This window comes from Martes martes (genome assembly GCF_963455335.1).
Source record: "Martes martes genome assembly, chromosome: 3".
Lineage (NCBI taxonomy): Eukaryota > Metazoa > Chordata > Mammalia > Carnivora > Mustelidae > Martes > Martes martes.
Window position 1 is genome coordinate 150,846,420 of NC_137890.1, and position 14,732 is coordinate 150,861,151.

A 14,732-nucleotide genomic window follows, 5' to 3' on the forward strand; every position below is an offset into this window, starting at 1 on the left:
GTCCTCCCATCCCCAGGCCCAGGATGCTGGGGAGATGGGCATTAAATCCTGTTGCTGGTTCGCTGGCCGAGCAGCACCCCGATTTGCAAACACAATAGAATGCTTTCCCCAGCTAGTGCCTTGACGTCCTTCTGGGGACCATTCACTGTTCTGTGAGGCCAATTGTGTCAGACAGTGAGTGTCTCATGCATGGAGCCACTGTCACACCTCCTGAGCCCTAACATGAGTTCCTTGGACAGGCTGCATCATGAGTGGGTGACCGCATGTGTGAGTGACCTGGGGCTGCCATGGCAAGTGGCCACACACAGTGCTAGTCTCCTAGTTCTGGAGTCCAGAAGCCCAAAGTCAGGATGTTGGTAGGGCCGCCCGGCTCTTCAGGATCGAGGAAGAACCTTTCCTGCCTCTTCTGGCTTCTGGTGGCTGCTGGTGGTCCTCTGTCCTCGGCATGTGGCCCCATCGCTCCCACTCTGCCTCTGTCCTCATGGGGCCTTCTTCCTGGAGTGTCTGCGTCTGTGTCTACATTTCTCTCTTGCTATAAATTCACATGTCATGGGATTAGAATTCCTGCTGATCCCCTGTGATCACATTTTAACTTCTCTCTATAAAGACTCTGTTTCTAAATGAGATCCTATTCACAGGTTCCAAGCAGACATGAATTTTGCAGGGACATTATTCAACCCAGAACACCGTGTGTTTTGAGGGGCCCTGAGCCCAACCCCACACTTGAGAACTCACTGGAAGGGCTCGGGAATCACAGCAGATGGTTGTGCTCATGGCTAAGGAAATCAGGGAATCAGCGAGGATTCCCAGCTGGTCAGTGAGGAGAAAGGCACACAAATGTGGAGCAGTCCAGGCACAGGCGCTCTAGGCTCCCTCCCATGAGGGATGTGCCAAATGAGCTGCTTTGGGCCCAAGAAAAGCAGTAACATGCACTTAGGCAGTCTTTCTGCCACAGAGCCATCAGACACTCGGTGCCCAGGGTTTTGATTGGGTGCTGGTCATGTTGGTCTTAGCAGCTGCTCAAGTTCTGACCTCCAGAAAAAAGGCAGGTGTTCCCCATAAATCACGTTATACCCTGGTGCCCAGTGTGTGGTGCCCCCGCCTCAGGGCAGCATTTATTAGACACTGAGGCCTCAGATGCCAGCCGAGGGAGACCGCAGTCTCGGGCCTGCTCTGTTTCTGAGAGCTGGGCTTCTGGAAGACAGGTCTTGGGCAGAAGGGCAGATCTGAACCCAGGAAATGGAAGCTTCCTGTGAAGGTCAGTGGCTGCCCCCTCCACGAAGGGTGGGGCCCTGTGTCACTGACTTACCCATTTGTCTCCAGCAACGGCCTGTGCTAGAGGCTCAGCATCAGCCTCTGTTCTGCCACGCTGGACACACACTGGCTGCGCTGTGTCAGTTTTGAGGAGCACCAGTGTGAGTGTTGAGCCCACGGAGAGTGTCCATCCTGCCTGGTGACCACTCTGCCTGTCAGCCCATTGGCTAAGCTTTGCCCGAGCGGGTGCCCAGGGCCAGAGCTTCCCTGTTTGCTGGGGAGTTTGCGAGCTCATGGCGTTTCTTTTGAAACTGACATGCTCATTTCTCTGCGTTTGGATGCACCCTTATGTCAACATATCAGAGTCCATAGATTTCAGGAATTTCTCATGTTGAACCTGTTGATTTTGTTATTAAAAGTAGGACCTAAAATTTTAGTCATTTTAGCAGTTTTTTTGGTTTTAGGGTTAAGATGGAAGAAATAGCACATGGGAAAGATCCTACAGTTGTGGGGTTTGGGGAAGGCCTGGAGTGGCCTCTGAAGACGTGGCCTGGTGTTCCGTGGCAGTCCGTGCTTCTGACAGGACGGAGGGGTGTGGGCAGGGATTGGGTGAGTGGGGCTGTGCCTTGGGCATGTAGACATTCCCTGATGGTTGCTTTGTCTTTGTAGTGATGGGAAGTGGGTCATCAGCCGCAGGTGGCAGTGGAGGGGATGGGTGGGCTGAATGTCTGAGGAGGGAGGAAAGGTAGAAAGTGTTGTCTGGGTGTTGGCGTGGGGAGAATGGGCCGGGAGTGTGCTATGGACAGCGGGGTAGGGTGGCGGCACTAACATCTGGTGGAAGGGGAGCAGCCTCCCGCTGCTGCAGCTGCCCGAGTGTCGGCAGGGAGGAGGCAGAGCTCTGGAGCCCAGCGGGATCAGCGAGAAGAGTGTACAAAAGTGAGTGAGTGTGATGGTGAGAGATGGGACGTGGGTGAGGTGGCAGGGAGCATAGAAACAGTGGTAGAGGCCAGCAGACTAGCGATCAGAGTCCCACCGGCTCACTCTGGGGTTGGATCCCGCTCCCTGTGGTTCTGGCACGTCGCACCTGAGTTTGCTCCACGTTGGGAGTGAAGCTGAGCACACTGGGTGCAGGCGTGCAAACACACCGTACAGGTCTCCTTGCATGAGCACTGTTCTTAGGAAAACACATGCTGGTCTGCCAGCTGGACCGTTTTCCCGAAGTCCTATGCAGACCATGAAGTTCAAACAAAAAGCAGACAGACAGTTGTGATTTTGATGCCAAAGAAAAGTGTTTGCTTTACTTTACATTTTATAAACACTGAGCTTCAAATAGTTTGTTTTTATTGCCCATTTATTTGTCCTTCATGAATTTTTCTTCACATTTATTGATCTTTTTTTAAAACCAGCTTTTTGTTTTCTTGAATTTCTATATTTTTCTTTTTCAGTCTGTTTCCTGCTCTAGTTTTTATCATTACTATTTTTCAGAGGCCTAGGTGCTCGATTTCAGGTCTTCTCCATACGTGCCGTCTGTCGGTGCTGTTGGTGTCCCTCCTGCTTAAGGGTGCTAGTGATCTGAGAAGTAGCTGTGCTTGCCGTCTGTGTGTTTGCCTGGGCGCGGGGACTTGACATGCTCGGGTGTGCTTTCATCTAGAGTCATGCCCTGGTCGGGCAGGAGAAGAACTCGCCTCCTGCCGTTGAGTGGAACTTTCTGCTAGTGTTAGGAGACCAGGCTGTGTCGCGGGTGGGGGTGTTCTTCTCGTGCACGCCCCCCCCCCCCAATTTCTTGGCCCATGGGGTCTGTCCGTGAGCGGGGGATGGCGAGGTCTTAGCTGTAGGAGCACGTGGCCCTGTCTCCACTGACTTGTGTTGTCGCCTCATGTACTTTGATGCTGTGCTGTCGTATGTCTTCATGGAGAACTGACCCCTTCCTCGCCACAGAGCGCCCTGCTGCCTCCCTGATGATGTTCCTGTTCTGCAGTCTGTCATGTCCGAATGGGTGCTGTCTGTTCTGGCTTGATTCGTGTGGGTGTCTTCCTCCATCCCTTCCCTTTGGACCCGAGTCTGCTTACCGTGGGTGTCTTGGAGCCACATAGATTCAAGGCCCGTGTTTTCTTCTGTTCTAACCGTCTCTGTGTCTTAATTGCCATGTGTGGACAGTTACATTTAAAAGGAACATTGATGTATGTGGATTAACATTTACTGTGTCTCTCAGGGAAGGTTTTTTGTTTGTTACATTTGCTGTTTGTTTTCTTTCTCCCACCTTGTCTGGTTGGACCTGAGCCTCCGTCTGATTCCATCTTCTCCCCTGGCAGAGCAGTTGCACTTCTCGCCGTGTGCTTGTCACAGTCCACGTCCCCCAGCTCTGTCACCTCCCAGGTAGGGCCGGGACCTCCAAGCAGAGCACCTGTTTCCTCTCTCTATCTGCTCTTCTTCCGGGACCAGAAGTTGATTTGCAAGGATGTGTTCTTGTTGGAGGGACAGGAGTGATGACTTTCAAGCTCTTTCCTTATTGCACCTGAAACTGGAAGTCTGTTTTTGAAAGCTCTGGTTCACTTTTTTTGTCTAGATGCTGCTCTGTACAAATGTTTTCGTAAACTGACCTAAATGAGATATATATGGTGCATTCTGAACCTTGCTGGAGCCCCTTTCAGCAGCCGTGTAGTGTCTGCCTCTAGGTCTAAAGGCTCAGGGTATTAGCCTGAAATGAATCATGGTTACAGTGTCAGCACTGTGTCCAGAAGGCATTCCAGAAATGTTTCCTGATGCCACAGTGCCCCTGCCCAGTGGGGGCTCCCCTCACCTTACAGCTGGGGAAGCCGCGGCTCAGGAGTGCTGACCTGCTCGGTGAGGAGGGGCCACCGTGATCCCCCTGCGGCCCAGCGTGCAAACCTTGCTGTCTCCCCTCCTCCCAGCAGCTCAGGCTTGGATCCTCGTGGGCTCGTCACCTCCTTCTAGGACCCTCCTTTCCTGGCTGGCCCTCTTACCCGCACATCCTGAGTAACACTCTGAGGCCTGTGTGTTTGTCCCCACTAGTTTCTCTCCCTCTCCTCTTCTTTCCTAACTTTTGTTGTCTTTGAGGTTTGGTCCTCTCATTCTTGATCTTTATCCTGCCATTAATTATTTCTTCCTGTTGCTCGTCCTGTGTGCACATACCCAACAGGCTAGTTTTCATAAAAATGTCACAGTGGAGCTCTTTTCCCTTCACTCTGGATCCTTCAGTGGCTTACCCTTGTTTAGTTATCAATCCAAATTTCATTTCTGCAAAGTAATTCAGAGTCCTGATCATCTGGTTCTCCCTCTTCCTGAATCTGTTTCCTCCCCTACCTGCCCAGTAATTGTCTAAAAATCCTAGCTTAAGTCTGGCTGTATTCACTCTTTTCCCCCCAAATACTCTCTCTTCACTTCGCCAGGCTTTATATGTGATTCTTGTTCATGTCAGTGACTGCTGGACGCAGACATGAGGGAGCGTGTGAGAAGGTGGTTGTCCTCGTGCCAGGCCGTCCCACCAAGGCCAGGGGCCTGCTGACTTGTTCCACCGAAACAGGGTCGAGTTCTAAACACAGTCTGGAATGTGTGTTCATTTGATTCCAAACTGTGTCCAAAATGATAATCTTAAGATCCTGATTTTAGTGGTTACTTAGTTTTATTGTTGTCGGTTCACAGAGAACGGTTCAGTACTTCCCTTCAAGATTATAGATTACAGCATTCAGTTCACTGTTTTATTTTGCTGTAAACGGTCTGTCCGCTCCTTCTCATGGTCCATCACTCCCCTGCCCCTGTGCCCTGGGTATTTCATAACCGTGTGCAGCAGTAATTGTGTTTATTTTCATGTGAGTGCCATTTCTTAATTTGGGGGACTCAAATGAAAATTATGCCCAGTTTTCTAAGATAATTACTGTAAACATGCCATTTACCAGTTATACTCATTTCGTCTAGAACCTGACCAAATTATTGGTTTCGAGCATTTTTGTTCCATCTCAGTTACGTATGCTGGTGTGTAATTACATGTGCGCTTATGCTGAGAGACGGTAACTGTACATGTCAGCCTGGATAGCATTTTGTGTTCCCGTGTGTACTCCCTAACTTACTGGCTGGCGCCCGCCTTGGTTCATTTCATTCCTGGGTTGGTGACTCTGGTCACCAGGCAGGGCTTCATGTGTGCGGGGCTCTGGGCCCCTTCCTCCCACTTCCCCAGAGCCTGGGCTGCCCTCCCGCTCGCCCTGTTTGCTTCATTATGGAGGCTTCTGTTTCTTGTGACTCTGGGATGAGGTCCTTATAGTAGGAAATCCCAGGGCTGCAGTTGGTGGGGTACGAGTTTGGTATCAGAGTGTGGTGTTCAAACAGAACTTTGCGGCTTGGGACAAGCTGACAGGTGGACTATGGACATGTTTTAGGAGCGAGGATAGACATTCTGTCAATTGGGAACCAGTGTGAGCCATAAGACATAATTTACTCGGTGTTTTTTCTGTCTTTTCCTGCCTCACTCTTTTAGAATATGGGGCCTACTGCCCTGTGTTGTGAACCAAGCCCCACTACAGTTCATCATCTTCTTCGGGCACTTTGGCTTCTGATGTTAAGAGGATATGTTATCCTCAGCCAGTTTTTGAATTCTCCTCAATTAGATTTAAGTGCTTTGTGAACAGAATGTTTTCTTTCTCTGTGTTTTGCTCCCTGGGTCATAAAATGCTTCCCTTTCGTCTCTGTTCCTTACTTATCTTCAATCCTGAGTAATTGGGTTGATGGAAGGTTACCACTCTTGGCGTTTACAGGAGACAAGACACCCTAGGCTCATCCCAGCAGTCACCGCTTGAGCTCATGGTGACACGTTGAGACAGTGGTTTAGCTGAGCTTAAACAAGTCGTAGACAGTTGCAGCAGATTATTTTTTTAATGTTCAGAAACAGTTGGAAGCATATTTGTTGAAAGAGATGGTGTATTGGGGGTGGGGGGGCATGTAAACTGTACTTCAGCCAGATGAGGCATAGAGGGCGCTGTCGCTCTGTGTGTCACCTATTGGCTCCGGGGCCAACAAGTTCGTAAGGGATTTTCCAGAATTTTGTAGGGTTTTCAAACTACTGAGAAAACCAAATCATGCTCCACCGTGACATCTGTTAACATTTCAAAACACTAATTTTCGCTTTTAGAGGAAATGGTTTACTGTGAGATCACTTTAAAAATTATCTGTATGAAAAGAATAATTCTCTGTGTTAACAATAAAGGGATGCGTACTTATGTGTTCTCTGCACCTGCATGCCAAAGTCTGTTGTGTGAACAGCTTACTAGGGGGACTGACAGGGAGCCCTGTTCTTGGTGCGCCCTAGTAAGCCCAGCTTACTAGGGGGGCTGACAGGTGAGCCCTGCTCTTGGTAGCTGGCTGTGTGCCTGTGGACATCCACAGAGATATCCCTGGGCACGTAGACAGTTCCCCAGGCCGCATTTCCTGGGGGGGTGATATTTGTTGCCAGATTATGAATCCGTGTATGAGAGATGTCTCATTTGTCCCGGTGACCCTCAGGATGTGCCTCTTCCTGCTTTCCTCTCATCCCACCTGCCGCATGTTCTTAGGGCACCGAGGTCCTCGGCAGGAGGGGCCTGAGGAGCACCGGCCCAGGATCAGATCAGGGCGTTCTGACCGTGGCTGTCTTCCCCGGCTGCCAGGGGTCTGGCCTTGGCCACCATAGGTCTGGACTCTTTATCACAAAGTAGCTGAAAGCCAGATGCATTTAAAGAACTTCCATTTGGGCCATTATAAACAGAAACCTTTTTTGCCTTTGTAACTCATTAATGGGAAAAGTGGTCATTTAAAGTAATTATTTGATTTGTTTTGAGCCCTTAAGAGAGGAGACTTTATTTAAATGTTTCTTTCTAAAAGCCCCAAAAATGCTTTTCATCTTCAAGTATAGTGGTCATATTCAGACTAAATTTGACTTAAAATAAGCAGTTATAACACAGTGTAAATATTTCAGCATTCAGCTAAAATAAAATGGTGAAACAAGGAGCATATCCTATGCTTTGTATTTGTTGGTGCGAAGCAAGGCGAGGGTTTGCCTGGCTGGCCTGCGTGGGCCTGCCACCCCTCCCCCCACCCCAGGCTCCTGACTTCCCAGTGGCCCTTCTGCTCCTGGAACCTTTTGGGCAGGGCAGCAGGACACCACGGTGTAGATCTGGAGGAACTGCAGTTACTTGCTGCCTTTCCCTCAAGACTCATTAGTGAGTTTTTTGATTTTTTGTTTTTAATTAATTAATTATTTGTTTATTTTTAAATTTTTACTTTTTAAATTTCTTTTCAATGTTCCAGAATTCATTGTTTATGCACCACACCCAGTGCTCCATGCAATACGTGCCCTCCATAATACCCACCACCAGGCTCACCCAACCTCCCACCCCCCCGCCCCTCCAGAACCCTCAGATTGTTTTTCAGAGTCCATAGTCTTGCATGGTTCGTCTCCCCCTCCAATTTCCCCCAACTCCCTTCTCCTCCCCCTCTCCCCATGTCCTCCGTGTTATTCCTTATGCTCCACCAATAAGCGAAACCATATGATAATTGACTCTCTCTGCTTGACTTATTTCACTCAGCATAATCTCCTCCAGTCCTGTCTATGTTGATACAAAAGTTGGGTATTCATCCTTTCTGATGGAGGCATAATCCTCCATTGTATATATGGACCACATCTTCCTTATCCATTTGTCTGCTGAAGGGCATCTTGGTTCTTTCCACAGTTTGGCGACTGTGGCCATTGCTGCTATGAACATTGGGGTACAGATGGCCCTGCTTTTCACTACATCTGTATCTTTGGGGTAAATATCCAATAGTGCAATTGCAGGGTCATAGGGAAGCTCTATTTTTAATTTCTCAAGGAATCTCCACACTCTTTTCCAAAGTGGCTGCACCACCTTGCATTCCCATCCACAGTGTAAGAGGGTTCCCCTTTCTCCACATCCTCTCCAACATTTGTTATTTCCTATCTTGTTAATTTTGGCCATTCTAACTGGTGTAAGGTGGTATCTCAATGTGGTTTTGAACTGCTTTTTTTGTTTTTTTTTTTTTAAGATTTTATTTATTTATTTGACAGAGAGAGATCACAAGTAGGCGGAGAGGCAGGTGGTGAGGGGGGAAAGCAGGCTCCCTGCTGAGCAGAGAGCCCGATGTGGGGCTCGATCCCAGGACCCTGAGATCATGACCTGAGCTGAAGGCAGAGGCTTAACCCACTGAGCCACCCAGGTGCCCCTTCAATGTGGTTTTGATTTGAATCTCCCTGATGGGTAGTGATGATGAACATTTTTTCCATGTGTCTGCTAGCCATTTGTATGTCTTCATTGGAGAAGTGTCTGTTCATGTCTTCTGCCCACTTTTTGGGGAAAAAAAAAAAGATTCATTAGTTTTGCATGTTTTAGTGAGGGCTCACTATGTGCCTGGGGCAGTGGGCGGTGTGAGGGTAGTGTTTTATCCATGCTATTCCTGTGTTTAAAGCACAGCGTGGCTCCTTTGTTATGTCTCCCAAACCTCATCCATTCCTGAAAGGTGGTCTTCTGTGACTGCTCAGGCTTTCAGGAGACTCTCCCTCGGGTTCTGAAGGTCACCTCAGAAAAACGGCTGCGCACAGACCTCATGGTCTTTGGGGTGAAGGTTTGCGTCCAGAGGACCGTCTGGGAATGAATGGCATTTATTTGGATGTATGTACTTTTTTAAAAAATCAGCTTATTTTGTTGTGTTTCAGTGGTTTAGTGTGGTCTCTATTTGTCTTATTTTGTAGGGTTCAGAATAAGCTGGAGGTGCTGAATTACACCACCATTCCCATCTACCTCCCGGAAGTCACGATTGGAGCTCACCAGAGTGACCGTCTCTTCCAGAAATTCATACAGGTGAGATTTGGAAACCAGGTGAGCTGTCTGCTATGAGCCCTGCGACTGGCACCAAGGTCACATCCCCGAAAAGGTTTTTGTTGTTTTTTGCCTGTTTGTTTTAGTGAAAGAGCTTCCTTTTCATTTAAATAATTCTCCCTTCTTCGCCTCCCTGTCCTGTCACTGGTGCAGCTCCTCTCTCAGCAGGGCCGCATGCCACAGTGTGTTATCTTGATAGGAATACAGTGTCTGTTGTCTGCCTCTTGTCTACAGAGCGCACTTGGGGTGTTGCCTGACTCCTTATGGTACCTGTGTCCACAAGGAATGAAGCTGTACATCTGCGGGGGGTGGGGGAGCACAGGGCTGGGGTGCAGAGCGGTGTTGGGGGAGGTGGACCTCAAGAGGCTCCGACTGTATTACTGGTCTTCTCTGATTTCCATACATTTTTGTGAATTGCTTGTTTTCTGAATTGTTTGTGGATAGTCATTTCAGTCAGAATTCTGTGAACTTCGAGGGCACATATAAGTTGTGTTGTAGAAGCCCGCAGATGAGGGAGAGACTTCTCTGGGTGTTCTGCCGTCAGTGAAGGCTAAGGGCACAATCCATTTCTACACCAGGGTGGGTGGGGCTTGTTACTGGCAAATGTGTGGAAGGATCGCATTTAGATTAGATCACCAAGCTGAGCAGCCAGCATTTAGATAAGTTTCAGCCTTAAATATTGTTGCGTTACCGTAATTCTCTGATGCTTGCAAGTTGCTTGAAGCACTGACTGGGTGTCCACAAGTATATCCCACTACTTGCTATCTTACTGGAGATACTTGGCATTTTCTTTTAACAGGAGTTCTTCTGGTTGTTTTGGAAGTGACTGGATTCATTGTAGGAATTTGGGGAAGTACACAGAACTGTGAGGCCATCCCTCAGGAGTACCCATGGATAGTGTGTGTGCGCGTCTTCTTTCTGACCGCTGTCAGTGTGTACATGCGCGGCGACTCGGCAGGACGGTGCTGTCTGGCGACTGGGCTGGCTCCTCCCTGCCGCCAATGCCTTGGTTGCACCAGTGTCCTGCTGAGCTCTGTGCACAAGTGACCTCATTTTGTTCTGTGTCATCAGGACTCCCACCTCTGTCCAGGCAGCCACCATGGTGCTTGGACTGGCGCTGTGGCTTCTTCTGCCTCCCCTGCGTCCCACGTGCAAGCATGCAAAACCTGTGGCCCGCCCATCCGGCCTGGCCGCTGCTGTCACTGCTGAGCCCCGGACCGGCCCTGGGACATAGGCGCTCTGGCTTGCACGGAGCCTCTTCTCCACCACAGCCCTGAGGGCATCTGCTGCTGTCTCCCCGATGCAGTTCACGGGGCTGGAGCATCTGTGCTGCGGAGGGGTTTGAAAACATAAATACTGTATTACCTAGTGAGAAATTTTTGCCCTTTCAAATTTTTTTAAAAATTCACCTGATTATGTCAGTGTGTTGATTTACTCATGATAGGTCTTTAACATCTCTTACTTTTGACGACCTCACTTTTAAACAAGGAAACAGTAGGCGGCAAGCTCAGAGACTTGGAGTCACTGATGTGTGGGGCTGATGAGTAACTTTTCTAAGGCTCTCTCTCATTTATGATGAGCGGCTCTGGCTTTCCGCTTGTCACTCATGCGAGGTTTCCTCTAAACGTATTCAGTTTTTCCATATGTAAGCAGGGGGTTTGCGCAGCTGTCACCCCAAGTGGGAAGGGGGGCCTCACATGAGTTGAGTGGCTGAGCTCTGCTCACTGCGGGTTCAGCGGGCCCCAGGCCCTTTCATCTGGTCCTCCCACCTGCTCACTGCCTTTGTTCTATCAGTTCAGTCACTCTTTCCACTGAATGCTTTCCGAGTGTGTGCTAGGGACCACGCTTGTCCTAGACACTGGGGACGTGGCTGCCCTCATGGGGTGTACGTCAGAGTGCGAGAAAGCAGTAAAACAGAATGTGTCAGACGATAGCAACAGGTGCTGTGGAGAAAATTCAGTCCCCAGAAGAGGGCAGGGCAAAGCCTGGCTGAGGCGGGGGCTGGATTTGAAAAGCTGGAGTCGTGCTTCCAGAGCCACCTGGAGAGCTGTGGGAGGTGAGGGGAGCAGGTGGAGTGTGGGGCAGAAAGGCCCAGGCAGGGAGATGGGCAGTGACAGAGGTGAGGCACGGCATTATCAGCACAGACACAGGGAGGATGCCTGCTAGGCCAGTTGAGGGCTCTACAGGAGTGGAGGGAGAATGTGTGTGATGTGCTTCGTATTGGGAACATTCTGGTTTCTGACCCGACACTGGGTGGAATAGGGCATGCACAGAGGCTAGGAGGCCTAATAGGAATGTCAGCCAAGGGGCAGTATGAGCTTGGACCAAGGTTCAAGAAATGGTCAGATGATGGGTACAAACAACAGAGTCTGTTAAAACTTCATACTGGAAGAGAGAAGCAAGTAAGCTGTTTGCTGGGTTTTGGCCTCGGGAACCAGAACTGGAGTTGGAACTGGCAGGTGTTGCAACACATAGCGACACAGGTTTCGGAGAGGGGTACAGAATTTGTCAGTCATGTTTGAGATGTTCGTGATAGCCACGAAGAGGTTTTGATCAGGTGGTTACATGTGCTGAGTTTGGGGTCTGCAGGTGCGTGGCGGTTATCTGCCTGTGATTGGTGTTTGGAGCCACAGTGCCGGTTGAAGTCACCGGTGGTGAGGACAGGTAGAGGAAGGAAGAGTGTGAGGTCAGGATGTGGAGGGGACGGGAGAGCACCAGACCACATCACGGTCTCCAGGGAGCATGCGTTCCAGTGTATGCGTATTTCAGTCACTGCTTTTACAAGTGGGGGAGGGGTGGTATCTACAGGAATTGCTTCTCCTGGTGGATGTCTGGTAGCGAAGTATAGCTTTGTACGTATTTCTTTGTGTAGAAGCAGGAAGGAGTCAGCCGGGTTATCCCAGGAGAATAGAACTGGTCCCCAGAGCGCCGAGACTCTCACTGTCATGCGTGGGTATCGGGCAAGGGCCACCAAGCGTGGGTGGAGTGTGTGCAGCAGCACAGACGGGTCCGGGCGTGGCAGAACAGCCTGCCACACCATGGAGGGTGTCCTCGCAATGGGCGGAACCTCCAGGTGTCCCTACTGGGAGCAGGTAAACTCCCAGCTGACCGCCAGCCCCAGCCATCACAAGGACTGTTAGAATTACCTCTGTAGGGAAAGCGGACATTTAAAAGTCCCAGCGTGTAAAAAGAAAAGTGTGCATGCTGGCAAGTCATGACAGCTCTGTTTCTCTGTAATCTTTATACTGCCTTTTCTTCCCCTTGCCTCAACGGGTCTCTGGTTCACGGACAGCAGCAGTTGTCCCTGTCTGCCTCCTGCTGTCACAGAGGATGTGCTCAGTGAATCACCAGCAAGGGTTATGTTTGCTGTGGGTTAATGTAGATGTTCTTAAGAACTTAAGGAAGTAAATTTCGTCACTTGTGGGTATTGAGTTTTATCACGTGTCTGCCGTGAATGATTTTTTTTCTCCTTTTTCTGTTCATGTGGTCAGTTATATTAATTTTCTAATGTGAGACCAACCTTGATTTCGTGGCTTTTGGTCCCACTTTTGTGTGTATTATCCTCTTCGTATGCAGCTGAACCTAATTCACATTTTAACTGAGGATTTTTGTACCTGTATTCTTGAGAGACAGATGAGAACTTCCCTTTCTTGAGACATGCTCCTGAGAGTGGCCATGCTATCCGCGTCATGCTGACATCCATCCTGAGTTGAGGCGGGGCTGTCCTTTCTCCTCTCGGGGAGGGTTTGTGCGAGATGAGCAGCGTGTTTCCCTCAGCGTGCCCAGGAGCAACTGGTGGGGCTCCACAGGAATTGTCCAACACCACGGATTCAGTTCCTTTAATAGATACAGAACATTCAGTGTTCTTTCCCTTCTCGGGAAAGTTGTATTTATCCAGGAATTTTCTTGGCCCCATTGCATTTAAATTTTCTAGTTTCTTGCATGGAGTTGTTTAAAATGTCCTCTTTGGTGCTTTTAAGTCGGTTGGGCCCGAGGGTGTCCGTCGTCCCTGTTCTCGTCCTTGTTGCTGATCCTGGTGTTTCCGTCCTCCTCCACTCTGGAGGGAGCTTGTCATTCAAGGACCTGACTGGTGTCATGTGGTACACATTCTTGCACGTTCTGGCTCACTGGTGACTGCTCTTTATTTTTTCTTTTTATTTGCTGTTTTTCAATCTTCTTAAAATGAATAAGAACATCATTGATTTTTTATCTTGCTCTTGAATAGACGCATTTAAGGCTAGACACATTGCCCTTCAGGTCTGTCTTGATCTCCTAAGTCTTGATGTTGGGTTTTCTTTAGTCAACTCAGATTATTTTCTAGTTTTAATCTGATTTCTGTTTTGACCAGTATGCTAATTTGAATTATACTGGATAACTTAAAAGCAGTTGGGATCTTTCTAATTATCTTTTTGTTACTGATTTCTGGCTTCATTCTGCTCTAATCAGAAACATAATTTGTATAATTTCAATCCTTGCATGTGATTGAGACTCAGCATTTGGTCAATTTGGTGGCATTTTGTGGTCTTGGAGGAGAGCGCCCCTTCCGCTTATGCTGTGTGTGGCATCCTGCTGGAGTCTTGAGGTGACATCTGTGGGGGCGTGACTCACGTCGCCTTCCCCCAGTCTGGTCTGGGTCCCCGTGGCTCTGCTGGGTGGAGCATGTGCAAGTCCGCCACTGTTGGCGGATTGGTTCCTTACCATGGTTCTGTGCCATTGTGCTTTGCACATGCTGAGGCCGTATTGTTGGGTGTGTGTGCTGTTGTGTGTGCCCTGAAGCCTCCCTTGTGGGTGGCACTTGTCCCCAAAGTTTGCTTTCTTCACTAGCTGTGTAGCGCCTTATGCCGTCTTCTGCTGGTCTCCTTCCCACATGTCCGTGTTGCCGGCAGGCGCTGTGCTCCCTGAGATGGTTGTGCCTTGCCTTTTGTCCCATTTGCATTTTGAGACTGTCTCCCTGTTCACACTCAGTGCAGCTGCTGTTGCGCTCCTGTCTCAGGAGCTCTTCCTACTCTGTGTTTTGTGTGTTTCTTACCTGCTCTGTTTTTTTCCTTACTGGCCCTCTTTTGCATTAAGGCGTTTTTTGTTTCTTTTCATTCTGCTTCCTTCCTCTGTTCGCTTCCTAGCTGTCATTCTCTTAGTAGTGTTTAGTAGCCAGTCAGATAGTTAAATATCCATCCTTGATGTACTGCTGTCCACAGTGCGCTAGGTCTCTAGTTCCAGAACTGAGGTCTTGGGACTTTCTCCTCTGTTTGCCCAGCTCCTGTCTTTTGTGCTGTTTTGTCATCTGTTTCACTTCTCCAAGCACTGTGGGCCCTGGAGACAACAGTGTTCATCGTTTGTCTGTGGTCCGTGCCCCTGCAGCTTTGCCCCAGGTTCCCCTGCACCCTGTCCCCCCTGCTCTCTGTGCTCTCACTCCACGGTCTGAAGAATCCTGGACGACAAAAAATAAGAATTCTGAAATTTAAAAATGGTCTCTAGGATCCTTGTTTTATCTGTTTTTTATTTTGGAATGCTTTAAATTTACAGAATGAACGAGAGTAGAACATACCATCTGCCGAGCTGTCGTGAGCACTCCAGATGCCCTCTTAGCCGCAGGCAGTG

At 49.2% G+C, this 14,732-nt stretch overlaps 1 protein-coding gene across 1 annotated transcript in view; it reads left to right on the top strand.

Annotated features, from left to right (window-relative positions):
• NDUFA10 (NADH:ubiquinone oxidoreductase subunit A10) overlaps nt 1-14,732 on the top strand; it is a 52,956-nt gene that overhangs the window by 17,611 nt on the left and 20,613 nt on the right. The window contains exon 9 of the mRNA XM_080798540.1: nt 9,008-9,116. Within this exon, the coding sequence (XP_080654666.1) occupies nt 9,008-9,116 (109 nt within the window). The remainder of the gene's footprint in view (nt 1-9,007; nt 9,117-14,732) is intronic.